General features: G+C 39.8%; 2 protein-coding genes across 2 annotated transcripts in view; one reads left to right on the top strand and one right to left on the bottom strand.

Annotated features, from left to right (window-relative positions):
* Nucleotides 1–27,065, bottom strand: part of STXBP2 (syntaxin binding protein 2) — a 209,452-nt gene that overhangs the window by 87,869 nt on the left and 94,518 nt on the right. The gene's annotated exons all lie outside the window — the stretch shown is intronic.
* Nucleotides 180–25,580, top strand: RETN (resistin). The gene is made up of 4 exons (XM_070735913.1): nt 180–201; nt 5,207–5,349; nt 24,906–24,983; nt 25,419–25,580. The coding sequence occupies exons 2-4, from the start codon at nt 5,226–5,228 to the stop codon at nt 25,550–25,552; spliced, it is 336 nt and encodes a 111-aa protein (XP_070592014.1). The 5' UTR covers nt 180–201; nt 5,207–5,225; the 3' UTR covers nt 25,553–25,580.

Below are 27,065 nucleotides of genomic sequence, written 5' to 3'. Positions count from 1 at the left end.
GTGTCTGGCAATAAAACAATTAAAAACAATGTTTCTGCTGCAAAAGAGAATGGTATGTCAGGAAAGAGGAGGAGTGAAACCCTTTTGAAACATTTAGACCAATCAGGATAAAAAAAATTGGGTAACTCTTTGGTATTTAAAGAGGGTTGATTTGTTCAGGACACAGAATACTTTGGAGGGAAAAAATTGTCCCTGTTAAAGGTATGTTTGTACATCATTTGGCAAGGAAAGGAGGGGATAAGAACAGGAGGCTATTCTAAATCCCTATTATATCTACTGTCCCATATGAGAATCCATGCCATCAACTCTAAGGGGCTTCTGATTGCATTGCCAAATTACAGATTTTATTTGTTGATCTGAATTCACTTCATAGAAGATTAGTTTGATTAAATAAATGGATGAAGTGCTATAATCACTCAGTAGAACTGTTGACTTAAAAACTGAGATAACTGTCATGGTTTATTTGGACTTTGCTGCAGATTCATATTGATCATGAGTAGAGAAATTATTTAATTTTTTTGTAGGAATCTAGGGGTTAAACATGTTGTTATATTACCATACTGATAGCCTACCTATGAGCAGTGTTTCTTACTCATTTATGGAAATAGAACATTAAAATGCAATACTGTAGTAGTTTTTAAAAGCCATCTAAAACATTAAAATTTCAACCGCAGTATCTTTAAAAACAAACTGATTAGTTCAAGAGAAATATATAAAGATCAGGAGGGAAGAATTTTAATAATAGAATTGGAAAAAGATCAAAAGCCCCTAATGTTAATAGTGATTTATGCACCCAATGAAAATCAAATTGAATTCTATAAAAAATTACATGAAAAAATTATCGAATTAGAATTGGAGAATATAATTTTATTAGGAGATTTCAATGCAATATCAGACAAGAAATTAGACTATAAAGGGAATAGAAATATTAAAAAAAAGAAAAATCTCCCTAAAACTTTTTGGGAGATAGTTAAAGAAATGAATTTAAAAGACTCTTGGAGAGAAAAACATGATAAAGACAAACAATACATATACTACTCAAATCCACAGCAGAGTTGGTCTCATATAGATATGGTATGGGCAACACCCCAGATAAGTAATGAAATTGTAAAAATAGAAATAGAATTAAATACTTGGGCAGATCATAACCCGATAATATTAATTTGGAGAAAGGAAAATAGTAAAAAACAAATAAAATGGATCATGGACAGAAAAATAATAAAGGAAAAGCAATACATTCAGATATTAGGGAAAGAACTACAAATATTCTTTGAGATAAATAGAACTGAAGACATTACACCACAAACACTTTGGGACATGACAAAAGCTTATATTCGGGGTTTAGCAATATCATATATGGCAAGGAAACATAAACAAAAGAAATTAAACAGGAAAAATTAGAACAGGAACTAAAACAAATAGAAACAGAATTACAACTAAATCCAAAAAATAAAAAACTAAGGAGAAAAAAGATCAAATTAGACATGCAATTAATCTCTTATATCAGGAGGAAATGGTAGATAAAATTAGAACAGCCAAGCAAGTATATTTCGAACAAGCTAATAAACCAGGCAGATGGCTGGCTCACAAATTAAGAAAACAAAAAGAAAGGAAAATCATAGACAGATTGGAAGATGAACAAGGTATCATAAAATATGACAAAGAAGAAAAGAAAAGGATAGCAGTAAAGTACTAGAAGAAATTATATGTATATGAAGAAGTAAAAAAGGAAGAAGTAGAAAAATATATAGAATCATCAAATATGAAAATATTAACGGAAGAGCAACAACAAGAATTAAATAGACCAATTACCTTAGTTGAATTATAGGTAGCGATAAAACAATAGAAAAATAATAAAGCAACTGGTATAGATGGTATACCAGCTGAATTATACAAACAAGAAATAAAAATATTAGAAAACCTCAACTCCAATTCTATAGCAGTATCGGCTGACAACGAGTCAGTCGAGGTATTGGGGCTAAACGTCTTTGTCCATCTGTCTGGGAGGAGTTTGACTTGGTGACACCTGATGAAGTGGACAAGGCCATTGGAGCTGTGAGTTCCGCCACCTGTTTACTGGATCCGTGTCCCTCTTGGTTGGTTTCAGCTAGCCGAGAGGTGACACGGAGCTGGGTCCAGCTGATTGTCAATGCCTCCTTGGGGAGGGGGTCTTTTCCGGCTCCTTATAAGGAGGTAATTGTGCACCCCCTCCTCAAGAAGCCTTCCTTGGATCCAGCCGTGCTTAATAACTACCGTCCAGTCTCCAACCTTCCCTTTATGGGGAAGGTTGTTGAGAAGGTGGTGGCGCTCCAACTCCAGCGGTCCTTGGAAGAAGCCGATTATCTAGGCCCTCAGCAGTTTGGATTCAGGCCTGGCTACAGCACAGAAACTGCTTTGGTCACGTTGATGGATGATCTCTGGTGGGCCCTGGACAGGGGCTTGTCCTCTGTCCTGGTGCTTCTTGACATCTGAGCGGCTTTCAATACCATTGACTATGGTATCCTTCTGCGCCGGCTGGAGAGGTTGGGAGTGGGAGGCACTGTTCTTTAGTGGTTCTCCTCCTACCTCTCCAGTCGGTCGCAGTCAGTGTTAGTGGGGGGTCAGAGGTCACCCTCTTGGTTTCTCCCTTGTGGGGTGCCTCAGGGGTCAGTCCTCTCCCCCCTGCTATTTAATGTCTACATGAAACCGCTGGGTGAGATCATCCAAGGGCATGAGGTGAGGTATCATCAATATGCCGATGATACCCAGTTATACATCTCTACCCTATGTCCGATCAACGAAGCAGTCGAAGTGATGTGCTGGTGCCTGGAGGCTGTTGGGGTCTGGATGGGTGTCAACAAGCTCAAACTCAACCCAGACAAGACGGAGTGGCTGTGGGTTTTGCCTCCCAAGGACAATTCCATCTGTCCGTCCATTACCCTGGGGGGGGATTATTGACCCCCTCAGAGAGAGTTCGCAACTTGGGCATCCTCCTCGATCCACAGCTCACATTGGGACACCATCTTTCGGCTGTGGCGAGGAGGGCGTTTGCCCAGGTTCGCCTGGTGCACCAGTTGTGGCCCTACTTGGACAGGGAGTTATTGCTCACAGTCACTCATGCCCTCATCACCTCGAGGTTCGATTACTGCAATGCTCTCTACATGGGGCTACCTTTGAAAAGTGTTCAGAAACTTCAGATCATGCAGAATGCGGCTGTGAGAGCCATCATGGGGCTTCCCAGATTCACCCACATTTCTACAACACTCCATTGCCTGCATTGGCTGCCGATCAGTTTCCAATCACAATTCAAAGTGTTGGTAATGACCTTTAAAGCCCTACATGGCATTGGACCAGAATACCTCCGGAACCGCCTTCTACCGCATGAATCCCAGTGGCTGATAAGGTCCCACAGAGTTGGCCTTCTCCTTGTCTCATTGACCAAACGATGTCATTTGGTGGGCCCCAGGGGAAAAGCCTTCTGTGTGGCAGCCCCGGCCCTCAGGAATCAACTCCCCCCAGAGATTAGAATGCCCCCACCCTCCTTGTCTTTTGCAAATTACTCAAGACCCACCTATATCGCCAGGCATGGTGGAACTGAGACACCCCCCTCCCCCAGGCTTTTATATTTTATGTTTGGTATGTATGTGTTGTATGGTTTTAATTTCTGGGGGTTTATATATCTTTTTCTTTTAATATTAGATTTGTTTCACTGTTATATTGTTTTTATTATTGTTGTGAGCCGCCCCAAGTCTTCGGAGAGGGATGGCATACAAATCTAATAAATTATTATTATTATTATTATTATTATTATTATTATTATTATTAAAACAATATGTTGGAAATTTACAATCAGATAGCCCAAGAAGCAAAGATACCCCAAACATGGTCAGAAGCATTAATATCACTTATACCCAAAACAGAAACGGAAAAAGAAAAAATCAATAATTATTGATCGATATCTCTATTGAACACGGACTATAAAATATTTATTACAATTTATGCAACAAGGATTTTTTAAAAAATGAATCAATTAATACATCGAGACCAAAATGGTTTTCTTCCCAAGAGACAAATTAGAGATAATTTGAGAATAATAACAGGCACATTAGAATACTATGAAGAGCACCCTGAGAAACAGATGGCGCTGGTTTTTCTTGATGCTCAGAAGGCTTTCGATAATGTCAATTGGAAATTTATGATAACACAGCTTGAAATGATGAAATTTGGCCAAAACTTTATAAAATTAATAAATACAATATATTCTAAACAAAATGCCAGAATTATAATTAACGGTGAACAGACAGAAAAATTTGAAATTAAGAAAGGAGTTAGGCAGGGATGTCCTATTTCCCCACTTCTATTTATATTAACAATGGAAACATTACTAGTAAAAATAATAAAAAAAAATAAAAAAAAGGTCTAAGAATAAGGAAATAAACCTATAAGGTCCAAGCTTTTGAAGACGATTTGGTATTTATAATTGAAGAACCACTGATAACAGCTATAATGTCCCAAAGGTGGGAGGACAGCATCCAGCAGTGTGTTAGAAAGGCATGAATCCCAGTGACCGGTTAGGTCCAACAGAGTTGGCCTTCTCCAGGTGCCATCAACTAGACATTGCCAGTTGGTGGTGCCTAGAAGAAGAGCCTTCTCTGTGGGGGGCCCAGCCCTCTGGAATCACTCCCCCCAGAGGAGTGTGGTTACTTCTCCCACCCTCTTTGCCTTCCGCAAGAGTTTCAAAACTCACTTATGTTGCCAGGCTTGGGGCCATTAGATTCTTGCTCCCTGGCTGATGAATGGACTGAGAGAAACTGATTAAATGAGAATGACAGGTTTTTTAGGGGTTTTAGTTTTAGATTATATATTTAATTAATTGGACCCGAAATGTTATGTATTGTTTTATTATATGTTGTGAGCCACCCCGAGTCCTCGAAGAAGGGCGGCATAAAAGTCCAATAAATAAATAAACGTAGCGAGGAAGTCTCTGCAAGAGTTGATATTTGGGTTACCAGATGTGAATGTGGGTTGTAACACTGGATTTTTAAAAAAAATTCATCCATTTATACAAACAAAACATACATATTATTTTCTAATATATGTAAACGTGCACAGACATCCTTCTCTCTGAATGATGGGGAAAGTAAATAGGAAAGAAAGAAAGAAAGATATAAGGGGGCTCTGAAATTACCATGTCAGGATGAATGATTGCCTTGTTTTTTCTCTGCAGGAAGTTCTGCATCCCGAAGATGAAGAAACTCTTCATATTCCTACTGTTGACTGTGTTGCTTTCTGAAAAATATGTAAATACTCAGACATGTGAAGTTGACAATGTGATTGAATCGAAGACTAAGAAAACAGTTGATGCTGCAGGTATTTAGTGTTTTTTAAATTTATCTCTCTCCTTTATTATTTTTTAATATAGCAACGTGGTAAACATACCTAATGCTCCTTCCTCCTCCTATTTTTCCCACAACAACGACAACCCTGTGGCTTGAGTTGGCTGGGAAATTGACTGGCCCAAAGTCACCCAGCTGGCTTCCATTTTAAGGCAGGATTGACACTCCTAGTTTCCTGGTTTCCACTTTCGTTTATCAATTTTTTTTTTTACTCCTCATCACATTTGCATACCGTTGGCCAGTTTACAGAATAAATAATAAAACAATATAAAAGCTTTAGCTCAGCGGTTCTCAACTTGTGGGTCAGGACCCCTTTGGGGGACCGAATGACCCTTTCATAGGGGTCACCTTAAGACCATCGGAAAACATATATTTCTAATGGTCTTAGGAACCGAGATACTGCTCCTCTATCTGTCTCTAGGCAGATCCACCCAGCTGCAAATGAAAAAATATGTATCTGTGCCATGGGAACTTCTAAGTGTATGCACAAAAGCTGAATTTTTGGCACTGCACATGCGTCGCCATCTTGATTCCAGCTTTTTTTTTTGCAATTAAAAAAAAAATCAACATTACATATGTGTGTGCTTTTAAAGCGCCCATGTGTCCATGAGGCGCAGTCACGCAATGCAGGAGGAAGCGAATCGGCAGTAAGGTAAATTAGAACCCACCCCTGAGTTTCCTAATAATTTCATTATTTTATGGTTGGTGGTCACCACAAAACCACTGCTGTAGGTAAAATCAAGTTAAAAAGCAGATTAAAGCTAATTTGAAGGGACAATTGCTAAGTAAAAGAGGTAGAGTGGCTACCTTTAGCCTCCTGACCACCCTCAGGGTTGCATAGCATTCTTGGACCTGCAGATAAGCTGTCAAAACCATTACTTAATGTTCTTCCAGAAGAACAGGGGATTTGCCTTGCCTTTAGGGATAAGCTGATCCATGAGACAGGGACAACACCAGAGAGGCCTCTCTTCCTGTACCTCACCAGTCAAACTTCAAACATAACATGTCCTGTCATGTGAGACAGGTGGGTGAAGTTGGAAGACGTTCCTCAGATAACCTGTGCATTAATCACTAGAACAATCGGTCTACTTCCAGGCAGAAACGTATTGCACACATCACTTGCCTTAGAGATAAGAGTCATATACAGGGGGTGGACAAAAAAATGGGAACACCTTGCAGCTCTTCCGTGGAATCCAGATTTGTGAAGTTCCCTTTGAACAGTTTTTGTGGAAACTGGGCTCTGTACGTGTTTATTGAGCTCTGCAGTGATTTTAGGGGCTGGGGTCTTGCGATCCACTCTAACAATTCACTTTAGAGTCCGATGGTCTCTCTCAGACAACTTTGACTTTCAACCAGACCTGTGCTTGGCTGAGGACGTTTTCCATTCTCTTTCAAAGCAGTCATTGCTTTTGAGACATTACCTCTTGAAACACCAAACATTCGGTCACTTTCTGTTACACTGGCACCTGCCATTCGAGCACCAACAATTTGGCCTCCTTGAAAGTCTGAGAAGTCTGCCATTTCTAGAAGGTTATAACCAATTTCCTTAAATTTCTGTAAAAACAAAAGGTAGTTTTAAAAAACATATCAAATAACAGAATTTAAAAAAACATTAAAATATGTCAAGTTTTTATTGATTTGAACATGTTCAAACATTATGATGCCAAAAAGTCAAGTGTTTCCATTTGTTTGTCCACCCCCTGTATTTCAGATCTCTTGTCTAACCCAGAACAGTAAATAATTTTTTAAAAAGGGAGGGAAAGTAATATTTTAGGTATATTGAATTTGCTCATGTAGTTAATGATTTTCTTTCATTTTAGATAGGAGTAAACTCTGACTTTTTAAAAGATCCTATATAATTTTAACACTTGGTGACTCTACATCATTAAAACCCGAAGCAATGAAATGCAGGGTGTCAAAGAGCAAATCCACACAGCCTCCTTGTCCTGATATTTATTTATTGATTGATTGATTTTGTCCAATACACAATGAGGGTTTTAGTAGGTAAATACATGATTAGTAGGTAGTAAAATACATGATGATTCACTAACTATTTCCAGAGGATGAGTCCACAAGCCACAGCCTACATCTCCATTGTCCTTCTGCAGCTGATACAGCTGGAAAATGAATTTAGACACTGCTCTAAATGTGGTGCTTTTCCTCCTCTCATATCATCAGATGCTTTGTGTAGGCAACATAGAATGTGTTGCTGTGCATGGGAGAGGCAACCTGCAACAATCTGTTCTCTGTTGGCATACGGGTGGTTCCAATTGGTTTTGCTAATTTTTTGAAGGACCAGGCTCTTCCACCTTGAAAGTTGTGAATGATTTGATAAAGTGGATCTATAATATTTTATATTGTTTTCGTATATTTTGCAATAGATCTGTTTTAATTTTTTTAAAGAAATTCATTTTGCATATCTCCCCCCTCCAATATGATCCAATCCAATGGAAAGGCAATGGATTTCAGTAAGTTATATGTCTAAAAATTGCTAAAGGTTTAGTTAACTTAGTCACACAAGAAGAAAACATATGCAGAGCAACCCCTCAATTTAAATTATATCATGTCTCTAAGGACAGGTACAGGTTCCTGAATGCATATTTAGCAGACTTGGAGCTCTACAAACTCCATTCAGCTTCAACCACAATAACACAATGTTCTGCTGGACTCTCTGGTAGGAGCCTCCCAAAAATTCAAAGGTACAAATTTCAGACAGACACACACGTTTGAAAATTCAAAACAATGTTATTTATCCCAAAATTCAAAATAAAATAAGCACTCTTTTTGTATTGCAAAGAGCACTCGTCCCAAAACAACCTGGTCATTTGTACAAGTCTCTTATCAGTTCGTAAGTACTTAGCTTGCAGCTGTGAAGAAAGTCACAGCCCTTCTTCTTCCACCAAGTGAAACACACTTTGCTCTGCTTTGGTTTCAAAGTGGTGAAAAGTCAACAAACTAAGGCCAGAGTCAGCAAGACATTCATGAAACACAACGATCAGATAATTCTCCACAACGGCCAAACCCACACACTGCTATTTATAGCAGCAGCACTAATTACAGCAGCCCCACCCAACCACAGGTGGCCTCATTTTCTCATTTTCACTCTACGCATGCGTGGATGTGTCATTAATTCTTGTTCAGAATCCAGAGATGATACAGATGATTGATCTCCTCCTGGGCTGTCTGCCAAACTCTCCTCCTCCCTGTCACTCAGGCCTCCTTGGTCAGAGGAGACTTCGTTGGCAGATTCCACTGGGAGCAAAACAGGCCTGCAGCATGTGGATGTCTCCCCCACATCCACCTGCACATTCCTTGGGGCAGGAGCTGGGCCAGAGCTAACCACAACACCCAAGAGCACACAATGATGGCACCGGACTTACCCGGCAGCAGGCTTTGCTGGAGGGACCGGGAGACACCGGACCCTCATGGTGGCCGCCATCTTGGATCCCGAGTGAATTCTCGCGAGGCGAGACTTCGCTCGGGAGTTCGGGCCTGACTGGCCCGGCTGCTGATTGGTCCGGGTGGGGCCTGCTTGCCCTATATAAGGGCGAGCAGGCCCGAGGCTCAGCCTTTTCGCCCGGACTGCAGCCACGAGCAGACACTTGTCAGTCTGCTCGCGGCGGCCATTTTGTGTCGGCCTCGTGCGTGACTATCACCCTCGCTCGAGAGCGGCCGCTCTCTTGCTAGGATTCTCGAAGGGATTTAGGATCCCTTATATGGGTGTTAGGAGGGCCTTCATGTCTGACAACCTTAGGTCGGTTGTTGGTCATGAAGACATTGTTAGGGAGAAGATTCGGAAGGAGGTGGCCAAGGGCAGGGTCCTCGGGCCCTTCCCGGAGCCGCCCTTCCCGAATCTTCGTGTGTCTCCCTTAGGTGTGGTCCCCAAAAAGGCGAGTGGTGAATTTAGGTTGATTCACCATTTGTCTTTTCCAAAAGGGGAGTCAGTGAATGACTTCATTCCTGACGAGCTTTGTTCAGTCCGGTATGCATCCTTTGATGCAGCCGTGACTATGGTTAGGAGGTGTGGGGTGGGAGCCCTTATGGGTAAATGCGACATTAAGTCGGCATTCCAGCTCCTCCCCATACACCCAGATGACTTTGAGCTGTTGGGCTTCCATTTCGAGGGTGGTTATTACGTGGACAGAGCTTTGCCTATGGGCTGCTCTGTCTCGTGCTCTCTTTTTGAGAGTTTTAGCACCTTTTTGGAATGGGCGCTCAGGAGGCACAGTGGTCTGGGTACGGTCGTTCACTACCTTGATGATTTCTTGTTGGCGGGGCCTGCGCATTCGGAGCAATGTTTTGCTCTTATGCGGGACTTCGAAGCCCTTTGTGCTCAGTTAGGGGTGCCTTTAGCCTCTGAGAAGACCGAAGGCCCCGCCACCAGGATTACCTTTCTGGGTATTGAATTGGACTCGGAGGAGCAAGCTTCCAGATTTCCCCTAGAGAAGTTGCTCAAGATCAGAAGAAAGCTCGATGAGGTGCTGGGCTGCCGGAAGGTTACCCTACGGCAGCTTCAGGAATTGGCAGGCATTCTTAATTTTGCCTGTCGGGTGGTTGTTCCTGGTAGGGCTTTTTCCAGAAGGGTATACGACGCGATGAAGGGGCTCCGTTTGCCCCATCTTCGTACCCGCCTCTGCGCTGGGGTCAGGGCTGACCTCGGCGTGTGGTGGGATTTCTTGGTCAGGTTTAATGGTTTGTCTTTCTGGAGGCATGAGCTTCTTTTGGAAGCTGAGTTGCAGCTCTGCTCTGATGCCGCGGGGACTTGTGGTTTCGGGGTAGTGTTAGGTGACCAGTGGTGCTGGTCGGCATGGCCTCCGGAATGGAGTGCCTCTTCGTTGGTTAAGGACCTTACGTTCTTAGAGCTCTTCCCCTTAATAGTGGCCTTAGAGCTTTGGGGGGAGCAGTTTAGGGACAAGACCGTGCACTTTTGGTGTGACAATCTAGCGGTTGTCCATGTGGTGAATGCCCTGTCCTCTAAGAGCGACAGGGGTCATGCGGCTTGTCCGCCATTTTGTGCACAAGTCCTTGTCCCTAAACACATTGTTTTTGGCTAGGCATGTCCCCGGGTTGGATAACGGGGTCGCTGATGCCTTGTCCTGTGGTCAGTTGTCCAGGTTTCGGACCCTGGCCCCGTGGGCCCGAGAGTTGCCAGAGGCGTTCCCCGGCCACCTCTGGAGTCTGGGGGGGATCCAGAGTGGTGGAGAGACGAGGCATCCAGGGCAATCTCCTTGTCTGTAGCGCCCGGCACCCTCAGGGCATACCAGCGTGCAGGTAAGGAGTTTGGGGATTTCAGGCAGGGCAGGGGTTACCAACTTTGTTGGCCTGTCCCTGTAGAGCACCTGGCTGAGTTTTGCGTCCAGCTTAGGCAGCGTGGCCTGTCAGTTAGGACGATCCGGTCCAGGTTAGCTGGCCTCGCCTTTCTGTCCAAGGCGGGGGGGGGGGGGGGGTTGCGGATTTTTTGGGTGACTTCCGCATTCGGAAGATGCTGGAAGGCTGGCTGAGGGAGCGAGCGGGGGCCCCTGGTGACACTCGTCGGGCTCTGACGATGGAGCAGCTGTCTTTAATTAACGGGGTTTTTGACAGTCTGTGTGCCTCATTGTACGAGGCCCGTCTTTTTAGGGCAGCGACTTGTGTCATGTTTTTTGGGGCCCTCAGGGTCAGCGAGGCCATGGCTTCGTCTCAGGCTGACACCTCGCTCCGAGCCTTCCAGTATGCTGATCTGGCCTTTAGACAAGGGGGGGTGTCCCTTGTAGTAAGGCAGTCTAAGACGGATCAGCTACACAGAGGGGTTAGCATCCAGCTTAGTGCGGCCGCCGACCAGTCGGTGTGTCCGGTGGCCGCCCTACACATTCCTTGGGGCAGGAGCTGGGCCAGAGCTAACCACAACACCCAAGAGCACACAATAGATTTAAACTTAATATTAACCGCTCCAAACTTGACTGTAAAAAATATGACTTCAATAACTGAGTTGTCGAAGCGTGGAACTCATTACCGGACTCCATAGTGTCATCCATTTGTAAGATAAAATACAGGAAATAGTATAAGGGCAGACTAGATGAACCATGAGGTCTTTTTCTGCCATCAGTCTTTTATGTTTCTATGTTTCTATCCCCAATCCCCCAACACTTTACCCTTGGATTATTATTATCTTCCCAGGTTATAAGATTCATGATTTGACAATAAGCATTTATTCTGATAGAGTAAAGCATTGCATTGGGGATATAAGATAAGTAATACTGTGGCAGGCCAAGAGCTCCAGGTTGCACCAATACTTGCTTTAAACATGACACAGTAAATAATTCAATGGACAATGCATTGCACTGGGCTATATATTCTCTATTCAACTATCTCTGTATAACTGTTAGTATTAGGCAGTTATTTTAGAGTTTGCCTTTGAATGTAATTTCCTTCCCCACCCCACTCTCTTGACTTTATCCATCCAGATTCTCAGTCACTTTGCTTTGTAACAATACGGCAGACCAGAAAGTGAAATAGGTCACATTATTTTCAAAGTGCAGCAGGGATCAGAAATAGCAATTATTTTTCTGAGTTACGTGTAGGAAGAATATAGACATCTTCTATCTTTGGAACATACAAAGTGTAAGCAATAGAATATTCATGGGACTGGTTACCATGGTATGCTTGATGAGTCTAAAAAATTCTGATTTTACAAAAGGATATCCTGGTATTTCTGAAAGACAAATTAACTATCAACCTGAATCTCTCCATTTTATCCAGAAACCCCTAATCATAAAGAATTAATTCCTCTCCTCTCCTCTCCTTTCCTTCTTTCCTCCTCTCCTCTCCTCTCCTCTCCTTTCCTTCTTTCCTCCTCTCCTGTCCTCTCCTTTCTGTCCTCTCCTCCTTTCCCCTTCTCTTCTCTCTCCTCTTTATTTATCTTCTCGTGACTAGCCTGGAATTTCCCCAATGTTCAGTCTTAAAGTCGCTCTGGTTGAATACCATTGGCCTATGGATAGAGGAGAACATGGCAGTTGAAGAAATTGTGCTTATAGGAAGGAACCATGTCACCCATGCCAAAATAGAGCCTCTAAGTTGGTATAGATCCTCAGAAATACTTTTCATGTGATCTCTTGTCTGCTCAAAATGGTCTAGTTTCTAGTGACACTCAGTAGTTTTTGTTCATAACTCTCCTATACGCACAGTAAAAATATTTATCTTATTTCTGTTCTGCCGGGCTCTCTGATAGGAGCCTCTCAAAAATTCAAGGGTACAAATTTCAGACACACACACGTTTGAAAATTCAAAACAATGTTCTTTATCACAAAATTCAAAATAAACAAAGCACTCTTTTTGTATTGCAAAGAGCACTCTTCCCAAAACAACCGGGTAGTCTGTACAATTTCCCTTAAGCAGTCATTAAGTACTTAGCTAGCAGCTGTGAAGAAACTTCACACCCCTTCTTCTTCCAACGAAGTGAGACACACACACACACACGTTGCTCTGCTTTGTTTTCAAAGGCGTGAAAAAGCAACAAAGTCCAGAAAACACAGGATTCCTGACGAACTCCGATCAGATATTTTTCCACAATGGCCAAACCCACATGCTGCTATTTATAGCAGCAGCCCTAATTACTGGAGCCCCACCCAAACACAGGTGGCCTCCCTTATTTCCTGTAATATGTTCTTACTTGGTCTCTTCTACGCATAATTCTGCGCTTGCGTGGGTCCAAAATGTCATCATCTGAATACTGTGACTATCATAAACTCAATTCCATTACCATTCGTAACCGCTACCCTCTACTTTTAATCTCTGAACTCATGGACCGCCTCCGCATGGCAACAATTTTCACCAAAATCAACTTGCGAGGCACCTACAACCTCATTCGCATTCGTCAAGGCAATGAATGGAAGACCGCCTTCGGCACCCGCTACAGCCATTTTTTATTATTTTATTTATTTATTAATCAGATTTGTATGCCGCCCCTCTCTGCAGACTCGGGGCGGCATACAAATTTTGAATTCACTGTCATGCCTTTTGGACTTACCAATGTGCCAGCAGTATTCCAATATTTTATGAATGAGATTTTTAAGGACTTTATTGACCACTTCATGGCCGTCTACATTGATGACACCATTTATGACAAGTACTCCACGCCTCCGACAACATCACCTTTACGCCAAGTTAGAAAAATGCCAATTTTTTCAAACATCCATTGACTTCTTAGGCCATATCATTTCCCCCCAAGGCATCATCATGGACACTGGAAAACTCGATGCCTTGCAAATTTGGCAACCTCCAGCTCGAGCCAAAGATGTCCAATGATTTTTGGGATTTGTCAATTATTACCAAATCTTCATTCCCAACTTCGCCACCTTGACTGCACCCCTCACCTGCCTTCTCCAGAAAGAAGTTCCATTTCAATGGGGCACTGCAGAACAACAAACTTTGCTCATGCAAGAACCTATTCTCCAGTACCCTGATCCCGGCCATCCATTTATCGTCGAAGCCGAAGCCTCCGATGTTGGAGTAGGAGCTGTACTTCTCCAGCAACGCCAAGATGGCGGACTTTTATTTCCCTGTGCCTATTATTCTAGGAAATTAACACCTGCAGAAGGTAACTATACCATTTGGGAAAAAGAACTTTTAGCTATCAAGACTGCTTTTGAGACCTGGCGACATCACCTGGAAGGAGCCCATCTCCAAGTACAGGTCAGAACTGACCACAAAAACTTGGAATTTCTCCAAACTGCCAGGAAGCTGAGGCAGAGACAAATCCAATGGTCCTTTTTCTTTGCCAGATTCGACTTCCGCATTACCTACATTTCCAAGTACGACAACAAACAAGCCTATGCATTGTCTCGCAAACCTGAATACACCCAAAACCAAGAACCTGTGCTGCTTCATACCATTCTGCCTCTTGCATCAATCGCAGCCGCCCATAATGTGCTAGATCTTTGAGAACGAATTCAGGAAGCGCAATGCCAGGACCCCTTTGTCACCCAAAGAAAGCAAGACCTAAAACCTGATTCTCCATGGACATTCATTCTGCATTCAGTAAGCCTTTATTCCAATTAACAGAGGCTCTAGCCAGAAACCAGAACAATTCCCATCTTCAAAAAAGGAGACCCCTCTCTTGTCGATAACTACAGACCAATATCACTATGCTGCATCCCATGCAAAGTCATGGAATCAATTATAAACCAATAAATTACTCTCCACCTAGAAACTAATAATCTGCTCTCTAACAAACAATTTGGATTCAGAAAAAACTATCCTGCAACCTGCAGCTCCTCCACTGCAAAAACATATGGACAACTTATCTTGATCAAGTAAAATCTATAGATGCAATTTATATTGACTTCTGCAAAGCCTTTGATTCAGTGGTCCACGATAAACTACTTCTAAAACTCAAATCCTATGGCATCTCAGGATCCCTCCATAGCTGGATTACAGCATTCCCGTCAAACAGACAACAAGTGGTCAAAATAAGAAGCTCCATATCCACACCTGTCCTTGTTAAAAGCAGTGTCCCTCGAGGTAGCGTACTGGGACCAACGCTCTTCATTCTCTACATTAATGATCTTTGCAATCTCATCACAAGTAACTGTTTTCTCTTTGCAGATGATGTAAAACTCTTCAACAGCACTGATAACACAATTACTCTCCAAAAAGACCTAGACTCTGTTTCTGATTGGTCTAACACACGGCAACTCCAAATCTCAACCAGCAAATGCTCTGTCCTACATGTCGGCAAAAAGAATCAGAACTCCAAATACAAACTGAATAAACAAATTATCACAGATAATCCCCACTCGGTCAAGGACCTCAGAGTACTAATAACTAAAGATCTAAGTGCCAAAGCGTACTGCAACAACATCGCCAAGAAGGTTTCAATAGTTGTTAATCTAATCCTATGTGGCTTCTGCTCTGGCAATCTCACACTACTTACTAGAGCTTACAAAACTTTCGCCAGACCCATCCTAGAATACAGCTCATCTGTTTGGAACCCATACCACATTTCTGACAAAAACACCCTCAAAAATGTCCAAAGATACTTCACCAGAAGAGCCCTTCACTCCTCTACCCGAAACAGAATACCCTACGAAACTAGACTTACAATCCTGGGTCTAGAAAGCTTAGAACTATGACACCTTAAACATGATCTAAGCTTTTCTCAACCTCAAGATCATACCCACAAGATCATATGCTGCAATGTCCTGCCTTCAAAGACTACTTCAGCTCCAACCACAACAACACAAGAGCACACAACAGATACAAGCTTAATATTAACAGCTCCAAACATGACTGCAAAAAATACGACTTTAGTAATTGAGTTGTCGAAGTGTGGAACTCATTACCAGACTCCGTAGTATCATCCCCTAACCCCCAACACTTTACCCTTAGACTATCCACGGTTGACCTCTCCAGATTCCTAAGAGGGGCGTACATAAATGCTCTAGAGTGTCTTCCACCCCTGTCCTATAGTCTCTCCGATATCTCATATATCTTCTCTTCTATCCCTATATCTTTTCTGCTATTCTCTCATAGATATATTTTATTCCTATATTTTCCCTTCTATTCTTTCTTTAATATATTTTACTCAAGTATATCCTCTATAACCTTCATTGTGGATTATTGTGTATTGGACAAAATAAATAAATAAATAAAAACAAACAAATCTATCACTGTACTCTATTAGTTGTTTTTTAAATTATTAGATTTGTGCTACATGTTTATGTCTGTATCTACTCTGTGACCTGGAGAAGGGCGGCATACAAATCTAATTAATAATAATAATAGTAATAACAACAACAACAACAACAACAACATACCTGCAGCCTTATCTATTATGTTGGCAGGCTCATGAATTACAGCATCATTTATAACTGCCCATATATATTAGCTGCATTAGTTCATAGAAAACAGAGAATTATAAAAGGTGCTGTGTGAAATAAATTAGTATACAGTTAGAATTAATAAGTTAGTACAGTGGTACCTCGAGATACGAGTTTAATTCGTTCCGGACCTGGGCTCTTAAGTCGAGCAGCTCTTATCTCGAACGACTTTTCCCCATAGGAATTAATGTAAATAATTTTAATTGGTTCCAGCCCTAAAAAAACTCACAAAGTTAGTCTAAATTATGCAGAAAGACATGTTTTTAATGAAGAAATGTACATGTACATATAAATGAATAATGAAGTTTCTTTCACTTAACTTGTAAACTTTCTTAAACTTTTAAATTTACATATGTTCAACTTCTCTGCCACCCAATCCTGTAGGACAGAGGTCCCCAACCCTTTTTGCACCAGGGACCGGCTTTAAGCGATCAAGAGAGGAATGGGTGAATGAATGGACGGAGGGTGGGAAGGAAGGAAAGAGGGAAGGGACAGGAACAGAGGAAGGAAGCAAGGAAACTTATGAAAGGGGAGAGTAAGAGAGGAATGAGTGAAAGGAGGGAGGGAGGGAAGGTGGGAAGGAGAAAGAAAAGAAGAAATAGAGGAAGGGAAGGTAAAAGAGAGAAAGAAAAAGAGCAAGAAAGAAAGAAAGAAAGAAAGAAAGGGGGAAGGGACAGGAACAGAGGAAGGAAGCAAGGAAACTTATGAAAGGGGAGAGTAAGAGAGGAATGAGTGAAAGGAGGGAGGGAGGGAAGAAGGTGGGAAGGAGAAAGAAAAGAAGAAATAGAGGAAGGGAAGGTAAAAGAGAGAAAGAAAAAGAGCAAGAAAGAAAGCTGCAAGCACCCCCCCGAGCCCCCCAGGCCGGCTGCAACCTTTTAAAACACGCGCGCCGCGGGGCTTCCGGTTTGGTGGAGATCGCGGCGAGACGTGTCTGGCAGGGCTCTGCCAGGCGAATCTCTTCTACCCCCTCCGAAGGTCGCAATTGCGATCGGATCGGGCCCGGATGGCCCGATCCATGAACAGGGGGCTCTCCTCTGCCCGAGGACCCATCGCCAGGACTCCAGAGGCAGCGGTTCGCCCCGCAGCTTCGGAGACGGGAGAACCGCTCCTCTTTGCTTAAGAGGACCGGCCAGCGCTTTCTCCCCTCACTCAGCGGGAAGAATAAAAGCAAAGAAGCGAAAGTAAAAATATCTACATCTACATAGAAAAAGAATATAGCAGAGAAAGGACTTAAGGTAAAAATCTCCATTGTGTTTCGTTTTTAAGTCAGAAGATCGTAAAACTTTTAAGTAAAAGTTTTTTTTTCCAGGGCGAAAGTGAAAGTTTTTTCTTGTTTAAACCCATCCGCAAATAACAGCCGGACCTAATTTTTTTTCTTCTTCACTTTTACTTTTCCATTTTGAACGTGAACTTGGGAATCTACAAAATAATTTTCTGACTTTATGCTTTAACAAAATAGTTTAAATTTGACATGACTATTTAGAAAATTTTAACTGCTAAAGAAAATTTCTAGTGATGAACAGAATCTGTTCTTGATAGACTTTTAAAATTATAATCTTCTGGACTTAATTTTTGAAGCGGAGGAACACAGTCTTGCTGCCTTTTTTTCTTTCTTGCTGCCTATTTTCACAACATGAATAACTTAATAATCATGAATTAAATGGAACCTAGAAGAGATTGAAATCACTTCTTTCTTGGATTACTTATTGTTGGATTAACCTATTTGGAATACTTGCTGAGCCTTTTGGACTATTTGCTGACACCTTTTGGATTATTGCTGATACCTTTTGGATTATTTGCTTAACATCTGCCTGCTGCACGAAAATTAACTTGACTCCATCTTGGGGATCTCTTTCTTTGTTCTTTGCTCCTGTCTTGAATTTGGAAAATAAACTGACTCCATCTTGAACATAAGCAAGCTTTGGAATTGCTTTACTCCTTGAATTTTGAATTGAAATCAAATATAACTTTACCCTTTGAGATTTGGATCTTCATTACTACTTCCTAGCAAAATTACAGGATCTATAAGAAGAACTTAAGTATACAATATTGTTATTGTGTCTTTGAATAATTATCTGGTTTTTTCCCTGATTTTTCTTTGACTTTCTTCCTTACATTTTTATTACTAGAAGAAGTTTGGTTTGAACTATATGCATTGTTAATAAACCTTGTGTTCCTGCTCTATTCTAAATAGTTGAACTAAAATACCACCCTCTTTCTTTTTCTTTTTGAACAATTCTTTTTACTTCACTTTTTCCCCTTTTCTTTTTTTCTTCCCTCCTCCTAAAGTCTTCTCCTCCAAAAAACTTTTTTTTTCTTTTTTTTCTTTTGTCTTCTATATACAGTTGATATTTCTTTTCTTCTTTCATTTTCTGTCCTCCTTTTACTTGAAAAGGCTAATACTTGTTTTTTTTTCCCTGTGGCACTAAACAATAATATTTCTTTTTTCTCTTCTTTTTTTGAACTCTGTTATTAATTGAATTGCTATTGAATTGGTATAGTCATATTATAAGGGAAACAAAATATATTGAATAGATTTGGAATTTATAGTAATTTCTTTTCCTTTTCACTATATATAAAATTGAAACTAACCTTAAAATTTGAAATAGTGGATTCTAATTTGATAATGTCCCACACCTCAACTCTTGTTAAAACAACAAAGAAACAAACAACACCAACTACTCTATCTCCACAAGTGTCACCGCATTCTTCTCCTTCGCATCAAGTGCTAACCATGTCTACCAAAGACAAAGACAAAGACAAAACAATGCAGTCCAATCTTGCAACTATCCATGAGACTTTGAATGCTTTGAAGGACTTTATGGTCAAATCACAAGAAGATGCCACTCAACAAAGAGAGGCCATAAAGGAGGAGGCAACACAACAAAGAGAAGCCATAAAGGAGGAGGCAACACAACAAAGAGAAGCCATAAAAGCTGACTTGGCAGAATTTAAAGTGGAGATGGCTCAAATGAAAGCTGATATGGGCGAGATGAAAGATCAGATAAAGCAGATTCAACAAACTCTTCAAGAAAGTGATGACCGAGTTAAAAAAGTTGAAGAGCAAGCTGACAAAAATGAGAAAAGAATGGAGTATCTTGAAGGGAGAGCTGATGAAAGATACAAAAGATATGATGAATCTATCATTCAGCTGGAGATGCAACGAGCTTCGTACGGACTTCGATTTCAGAATATAAAAGAGGAAAAAGATGAAGACTTAAAAACGACTATGGCGGAAATCATTGGAGGTATACTTCAAGAGGACCCCATGGCTTTACAGAAAGAAATCGATGAAGTATACCGAATTTCGAATAGCTATATCCGTCGACACAACCTCCCAAGAGAGATACATATTAAATTTACAAGAAAGGCGTTGCGAGATGAGATACTTCATTATTCAAGAAACTCCCCGCCTCAACGACATGGAGTAGAAATAAAGATATTAAAACAAGTTCCAAGAAGTGTCAGAGAAAACAGAAGAGATTACCACTTTTTAACCAAAATCTTGATTAAAGAAAATATCACTTACCGTTGGCTTATTCCACAAGGACTTTCTCTGACATGGCGCTCTACAAGGTACAAACTGGAAAACGTAGATCAAGCTATGTTCTTTCTTGAACAGAGTGGTTTGGGCCACTCCGACCATGCAAGTAAGCAACTAGTGGTCCAATTACAACCAGCTCAACAGCAACCAGGGGAAAAATCACTAATTCAGCAAGAAGAAAACTTGGGGGCAACTGCCCAAGTAATAGAGCAGGACCAAGGCTCTAGAAGAGTTCAACCTCAGCGAGAAACCAAAAAACCTATTAAATGACAATGAATAAAGACTTGAAAATCTTTTCCGTAAATGTTAATGGACTTAACGAACCAAGAAAAAGGAAGCAAATTTTTTCCAAAATCAGAAACCAAAATGTTCAGATTGCAATACTACAAGAAGTTCATATTAAAAAAGATAACCAAAAATTACTGTTGAATCCCAAAATTGGAAAAATGTATGCTGCATTAGCAGACCAAAAAAAAAGAGGTGTAGTGATGTATGTCAAGAATTCTATAAATTCCAAACAAATATATAAGGATAAAGAGGGTAGGATATTGATTGTACAAGTAGATATTGAACCCAGACCTCTAGTGGTTGTTTCTATTTATGCCCCCAATGAAGATCAAATGACATTCTATAAAAATTTACACCAAATAATAACAGATTTAGCTATTGATAATCTATTGATAATAGGTGATTTTAATGCTATCGCGAATAGACAATTAGACCACTCAGGAGGGGGAGGTAATAAAAAAAGGGGAAAAGGCAAAAAAACAAGAAGAAACTTGCTACCCAGTACTTTTCAAAAAATGAAAGCGGAACTATTATTAAGCGATATTTGGAGGGAAAGACACCCTCTCAAAAGGCAATTTACCTTTTATTCCAATCCTCACAAAATTTGGACGAGAATTGACATGTTATGGGCACCAAAAACGGTGGCAGAACAGATAAGAGAAGTTGAGATAGACGTTAATACATGGGCCGATCATAATCCAATAGTGGTCTATATGACGATGAATAATAAACAGAACAATTGGCGGATGAACAGGTATATATTAAACGACAAGAAATATAAGGATTGGATTGAAAAGGAATTAAAAATATTTTTTGAAATTAATAAAACATCAGATACTACTCCACAGAACTTATGGGATACAGTTAAAGCGTACATAAGAGGTTTAACAATATCTTATACAGCAAAATACAATAAGGAAAAGAAATCAGAGTATTTACAATTAACAAACGAACTAAAACAATTAGAATCCTTGTCACAGCAACATACTAAGAATAGAGATCTAAAGACAGAAATAAACGTAATTAAACATAAAATTAGAGTTATAGAACAAAACCAACTAACTGAAAAGATTAAAAGAGCAAAGCAACAATACTTTGAATATGCAAATAAACCTGGCAGATGGCTAGCGTATAAACTTAGAAAACAGAGTCAATCAAAATTAATCCAAAAATTAGAAGATAAAGATGGTAAAATAAAATTCGACACAGAAGGTAAGGCAGACATTGTGTATAATTTTTATAAGGAATTATATGCTAAAGATCATGTCATTGAAGATGAAGTTTTTAATTATTTAGAGGCTTCAAATTTACCACAAATAACAGAAGATCAACAGGCTACCATGGATGGACCAATAACAATGGAGGAACTCCTAATAACAATTAAAAAACAGAAAAGCAACAAGGCCACAGGCCCAGATGCCATACCTGCAGAATGGTATAAGATAGATAATGAAACAATAAGAAATCATATGTTAGAAACTTTTAATTCCTGTAGACTTGACGGAAAAATTCCTAAATCTTGGTCAGAATCACTGACAACCTTAATACATAAACAGGGTACAGAACCAGAAAAAATTAAAAATTATAGGCCTATATCACTATTAAATGTAGACTATAAGATTTTTATTGCCATTTATGCAGAGAGACTCAAAGGAGTTATAAATGGAATAATACACCAAGACCAAAATGGGTTTCTTCCAGGGAGACAAATTAAAAATAATATTAGAACTGTAATAAATATACTAGAGTACTATGAACAACACCCAGATAAGATGGCATCTTTAATGTTTTTGGATGCTCAAAAAGCCTTCGACAACGTTAATTGGATATTTATAAAAATGCAATTAAATAAAATGAGATTTGGCCCAAAATTTGTTAATCTAATAGATACCATATATTCAAAACAAACAACGAATATAATATTGAATAACAGTCAATTACCAATACTTGATATAAATAAGGGAGTTCGCCAAGGATGTCCTATATCACCATTGTTATTTATTATGACCCTTGAAACCTTATTAATTAAAATAAGAGCGGACCCCAGAATAAAAGGTTTAACCGTAGGAGATGAAATCTATAAACTCCAGGCCTTTGCAGATGATCTAATGTTTATAATTGAAGAACCGACTACAACAGTTCCTACTTTATTACAAACCATTGAACAATATGGAAACGTAGCAGGTCTAAAGATAAATAAAAACAAAACACATTACTTGACTAAAAATATGAACAAAACACTAGAAACTAAATTAGAAACTATCTCTGGAATAAAGACTGTAAAAAAGGTTAAATATTTAGGAATAAATTTAACAGCGAAAACAATAACATTAAAAAATGATAATTATATGAAATTGTTAGCAGAAATTAAAAAAGACTTAGCAACTTGGAACAATTTGAAAATATCTTTCTTAGGAAGAATTGCAACAATTAAGATGAACATCTTACCCAAGGTCTTATTTCTTTTTCAGACAATACCAATAAACCCAGGGGGTATCTTTTTAAAAACTTTAACCAACTTAGTTAAAAAATTTATATGGCAAGGTAAAAAAGCAAGGATAAAAATGAATTGCTTAGAAGATATTAAAGAAAGAGGAGGATTTGGCCTTCCAAATTGGAAATTATACTATCAGGCCGCCGCACTAACATGGCTTAGAGATTGGATAATCTTAGATAATAAAAGAACACTCGAACTAGAAGGACATGATTTAATGCTTGGATGGCACGCATTTTTATGGTATGACAAGGACAAAAACCATTCATATTTTAAAAGGCATACATTAAGGAAATACTTACTAGAAGTATGGAAAGATATAAAGAAGAATCATTTCTTAAGCATCCCAGATTGGTTAGCTCCCTTAGAAGCAATAACGCATCCAAAGTCTATAAAGGACAAGAAAATGACTCATAGATACAAAGAACTATTAAACGATCAGATGAAGCTTAAATCTAGAATTGAACTACAAGAAGAAGGGATAATAATAGATTGGTGGCACTATGCCCAGATCCGATCTAGATATCAGAAGGATAAAACTCTTTACATTTTTAATAAAAGTAAGAATTCTTTAACTACCTTAATAACCACTAACTCTACAAAAATGATAGGGAAAATATATAAACTACTTATTGCTCATAAAAATATAGAGTTGACTTTAAAAGATACTATGATAAGATGGTGTAGAAATATTGGTAAGGAAATAGATATAGACACATGGGAGAAAGTGTGGATTAATAATTGGAAAATGACTAAATCAGTTTCCTTAAAAGAAAACCAAATCAAAATGTTCTATAGATGGCATCTCCCACCAAATAGGATAGCAAAAATGTTTCCCAAAACATCCCCAATATGTTGGAAATGTAAGAAGGATATAGGAACTTACTATCATCAATGGTGGACATGTAGCAAAGCAAAACTATATTGGAAGATGATTGAAAAAATATTAAAAGAAATAATAAAACAAGATATAGATAATACCCCGGAATTTTATTTATTAGGTGTCACAACCCAGATCTATAAGAAAGAAATTTTTTATTTAATCATACATATATTAACTGCGGCTAGAATAATATATGCGCAAAACTGGAAAGGGGAGGAAATCTCCAAGGAAGAAGAGGTTATAGCTAAGATATTAGATTGCGCTGAAATGGATATGATGACAAGAAGATTAAACGATCAAGAGGATACTAAATTTTACGAAACATGGAACAACGTTTACAAATGGATAGATAAGAAAAAATAAGATATATCGTTAGTGGTTGTTTTTTCTTTCTCTTTATTTTGTATTAGTTTTTACCTAGATGATAACAATAGTAATATTAGTTTAAAAGGATTTTTTGATGATTATGATATAGCTATGTATGTATAAGTATAAACAATATATTAAGATTTTTGAAGTATAATAGTTGAATTTAGTCTTACTGTTTAGATTGAAGGTTTAACACTATTTTATTATAGTAATTAGGATTATATTAAAGGTATCTTTCTTTTTTGGTAACTATGTTATACTAACCTTAATACCCACATTAAGATTTGTAAATTTCAACCCAAATTTATTAATCTTTTCTTTTTTTTTTTTTTTTTTTATAATAGTTAACACATATGTATTCTTTTTCTATATTTGAATTTATACTTTCATAAGAAGCGGGGGAAATACACCCCCACTTTATGTTCATTGTTTGTTTGTATTTGTTTGTCTTTTTATGAAAAATAATAAAAAAATTGAAAAAAAAAAAATAAAACACGCGCGCCGCTTCGCAGCTGTCTCCTGAAGCCGAACGCGGAAGTTAGCGTTTGGCTTCAGGAGACAGCTCCTTGGTGCTTGTATCTCGAATTTGGGCTTGTAAGTAGAACAAAAATATCTCTCCCCTCCCAGCTCTTATCTCGAGTTGCTCTTAAGTAGAGCAGCTCTTATGTCGGGGTTCCACTGTATATGTATACATTTAGGATAAGTTTAGGCTTAGTTAGGATAAGTTGATTCTTTTGCTTCTTTTGGCTTCATGGCCCTTTTCTACTAATAAAGTAAGACCTTTGGCTTTTTTCACCCTGCGATGCTCTTTGTCCATTATTGCATCTATGGCGATTCAATATTTCTTCTCTTTTTTTTGAGGACCTTCGGATTTCATCTCTTCTTCCTTATCTATTATAGCACGTGCTAAGTTTGATGAGGAAATAGTAATTGTTTTCTATAGATGAATATGCAGACTATATCTCTGCTTACTTCGGAATGAAAGCAAAAGTATGAGAGCAAAGCAAAAGACAGCAAAATAAATGTCTGCAAAACAGAAATAAAGAATCCTGTCTGAATACATATGTTAATAACAATTACTGGTTTCATTCTCCAGTGTCTTCATTTCTGCCAAGAGCCCACCGGGTTTGCCAAAGTGTGCTTGCTCGAGGTGCTTTCGTCAATTGTCCACCAGGTGAGAACTAATAACTTGTGCAGTGAAGGGCTACCAAAATTATTACTATCACATTGTGGATGTGACTTACGCAGGACGCCCTGCATTTTCTTTCAACATCTTGTAGTGGAAATTGGGGTGGAGCTCCACTTTCGCTACCCCACTGCGTCCCGCCTCCCCCGTCCAGGCAGTAGCCCACCCCTACTTGTGGGAGAAGATCAGGGGCTAAGAGAAGAGGACTGGTTGGGGGGAAACTCTCTATCAAACTCCTTCCTCTGACATCTGTCTGCCTTGTGTATGCATGGGTACAAAAGGCAAACTAAACTAGACTGTTGAAAGAATCTACTTAGCTTGGTACTTTTATTACAATTATTCCAAACATTCAAATAGTGTGAAACAGATCTGTATAATCTTTATCTTTTCTAACTTTCTTTTCATTTCCTTTTTTCTTCCTAGGTTTTACACCCACTACATGTGCCTGTGGAATGAGTTGTGGATCTTGGGATATTCGTCACAACTCAGGTTGTTATTGCACATGTCCCCGGATTGACTGGACTAAAGCCCGTTGCTGCAAAATGCCTTTTATTTGATACTGTTTCGATGGCAGGTGGGGTCCAGTTTCTGTGCTCAATAAAAGTATGAATCAATAATTCTCTGAATTGTTCTCTACTTGAATTTCCATCCAGAGTTCATTTGGAATCTGATAAATGACTAACTGTTAAATTGTGGGCATGTGAGTATGTGTCTCTGTTTGTATCTCTTTGGCCCCAAATGGAAAGCAAGCATTGGTTTCTTTATCCTGTTGCAACTCATTTACATATAGAATGGCAAATGTCAGTTTTGGCTCCTGAAATGTTTTCCCTATATTCTTGTTCTGGTTGGAAAAGAGAATTGTATCCCCTCCTCGTCACCAGATGTTAAATCCTTGCTGGAATGAAGGACTGCAATCTTGTAGTAACGGTTCTTTATTGAACAGGAAGTAACGGTTTACAGAACTAAACAAGACAAACATGGCCGTGCCAGGCTGCCAGGCTGAGCCAACCAATCACCTTGCAGTATTTTCCTGCCCAAGGACTATGGGGCGGGTACAAGGCCTAACTGTCCTCTGGACACAACAGGAATTGTCTCAGTGGGTTAATTTCCAAAATGCAAAGCTGTGTCACATATCAAACTTCATCTTGAGAATTAAGAATCCATTGTAGTTTCATTGACAGGCTTGTTTCTCCACTCAGAAAGCTTCCACTATGCAGCAGATTAAATTCTTTATTCAATATTAAATTTTGTATTGTCGGAATCACCTTTTAAAAAAATAAAAATCAGAATAATATTAGTTGTCCATATAGAGGGGGGAAAGCCAGAAGAGTAAATCATGTAAACAATTTGACAAAGACTGGAACTGGTTCATTGGGGGGGGGTTATCAGATGAAAGGTCCTATTTTTTCCAGGTGCCCTTCAAAAATTTGAAGAGGGAACATCAAAGTTTCTAGTTATGTGAGTGGCTGCTATTCACAAAATAATTTAGGCATAAAAGTATTTAAGTAGCTAGAAACCCCAAGTTTTCACTAGAAAAACATGGCTGTATAAGAAATCCATATGCCTGAAATGATGAATGTCAGGTGATAAACTTTCCGGTTCCAGTGGTGCAGTGGGAAGGAAGGAAGGGATGCCGCTGCTCCGCTGGACTACAGCGATAACATCAAAAATATAGGTGGTTTTGAACTAGTTTGAAGGCCAGTGTGCATGTTCGGGGAGCTGAAAGTTCCTTGTCTAGGTGTCCGGTTCCTGTGCGGCGTCCTCTCCTTGGTTTGGCCGTGGGAGAGCTGAGAGCTAGGAGCCCCGATCAGCTGGGGCTCGGAAGATGGCGGCCGCCAGCGTGCACATTCGGTGAGCCGGGGTGCATATTCAGTGAGCCGGCGTGTATATTCAGTGAGCCGGCGTGCATACTCGGTGGGCCGAAGGTTCTTCATCTCGATGCCTGGTTCCTGTGCGGTGTCCTCTCCCTGCTTTTGCCGTGGGAGAGCGGAGAGCTGAGAGCCCCGATCAGCTGGGGCTCGGAAGATGGCGGCCGCTGTGGAGCGAGCGAACTGCCCCGCCTCCGAGTTC

The sequence above is a fragment of the Erythrolamprus reginae genome, chromosome 2 (assembly GCF_031021105.1).
Source record: "Erythrolamprus reginae isolate rEryReg1 chromosome 2, rEryReg1.hap1, whole genome shotgun sequence".
Classification (NCBI taxonomy): domain Eukaryota; kingdom Metazoa; phylum Chordata; class Lepidosauria; order Squamata; family Dipsadidae; genus Erythrolamprus; species Erythrolamprus reginae.
The sequence above is the reverse complement of the archived record's forward strand: the minus strand, read 5'-3'. Positions and strand labels throughout refer to the sequence as shown.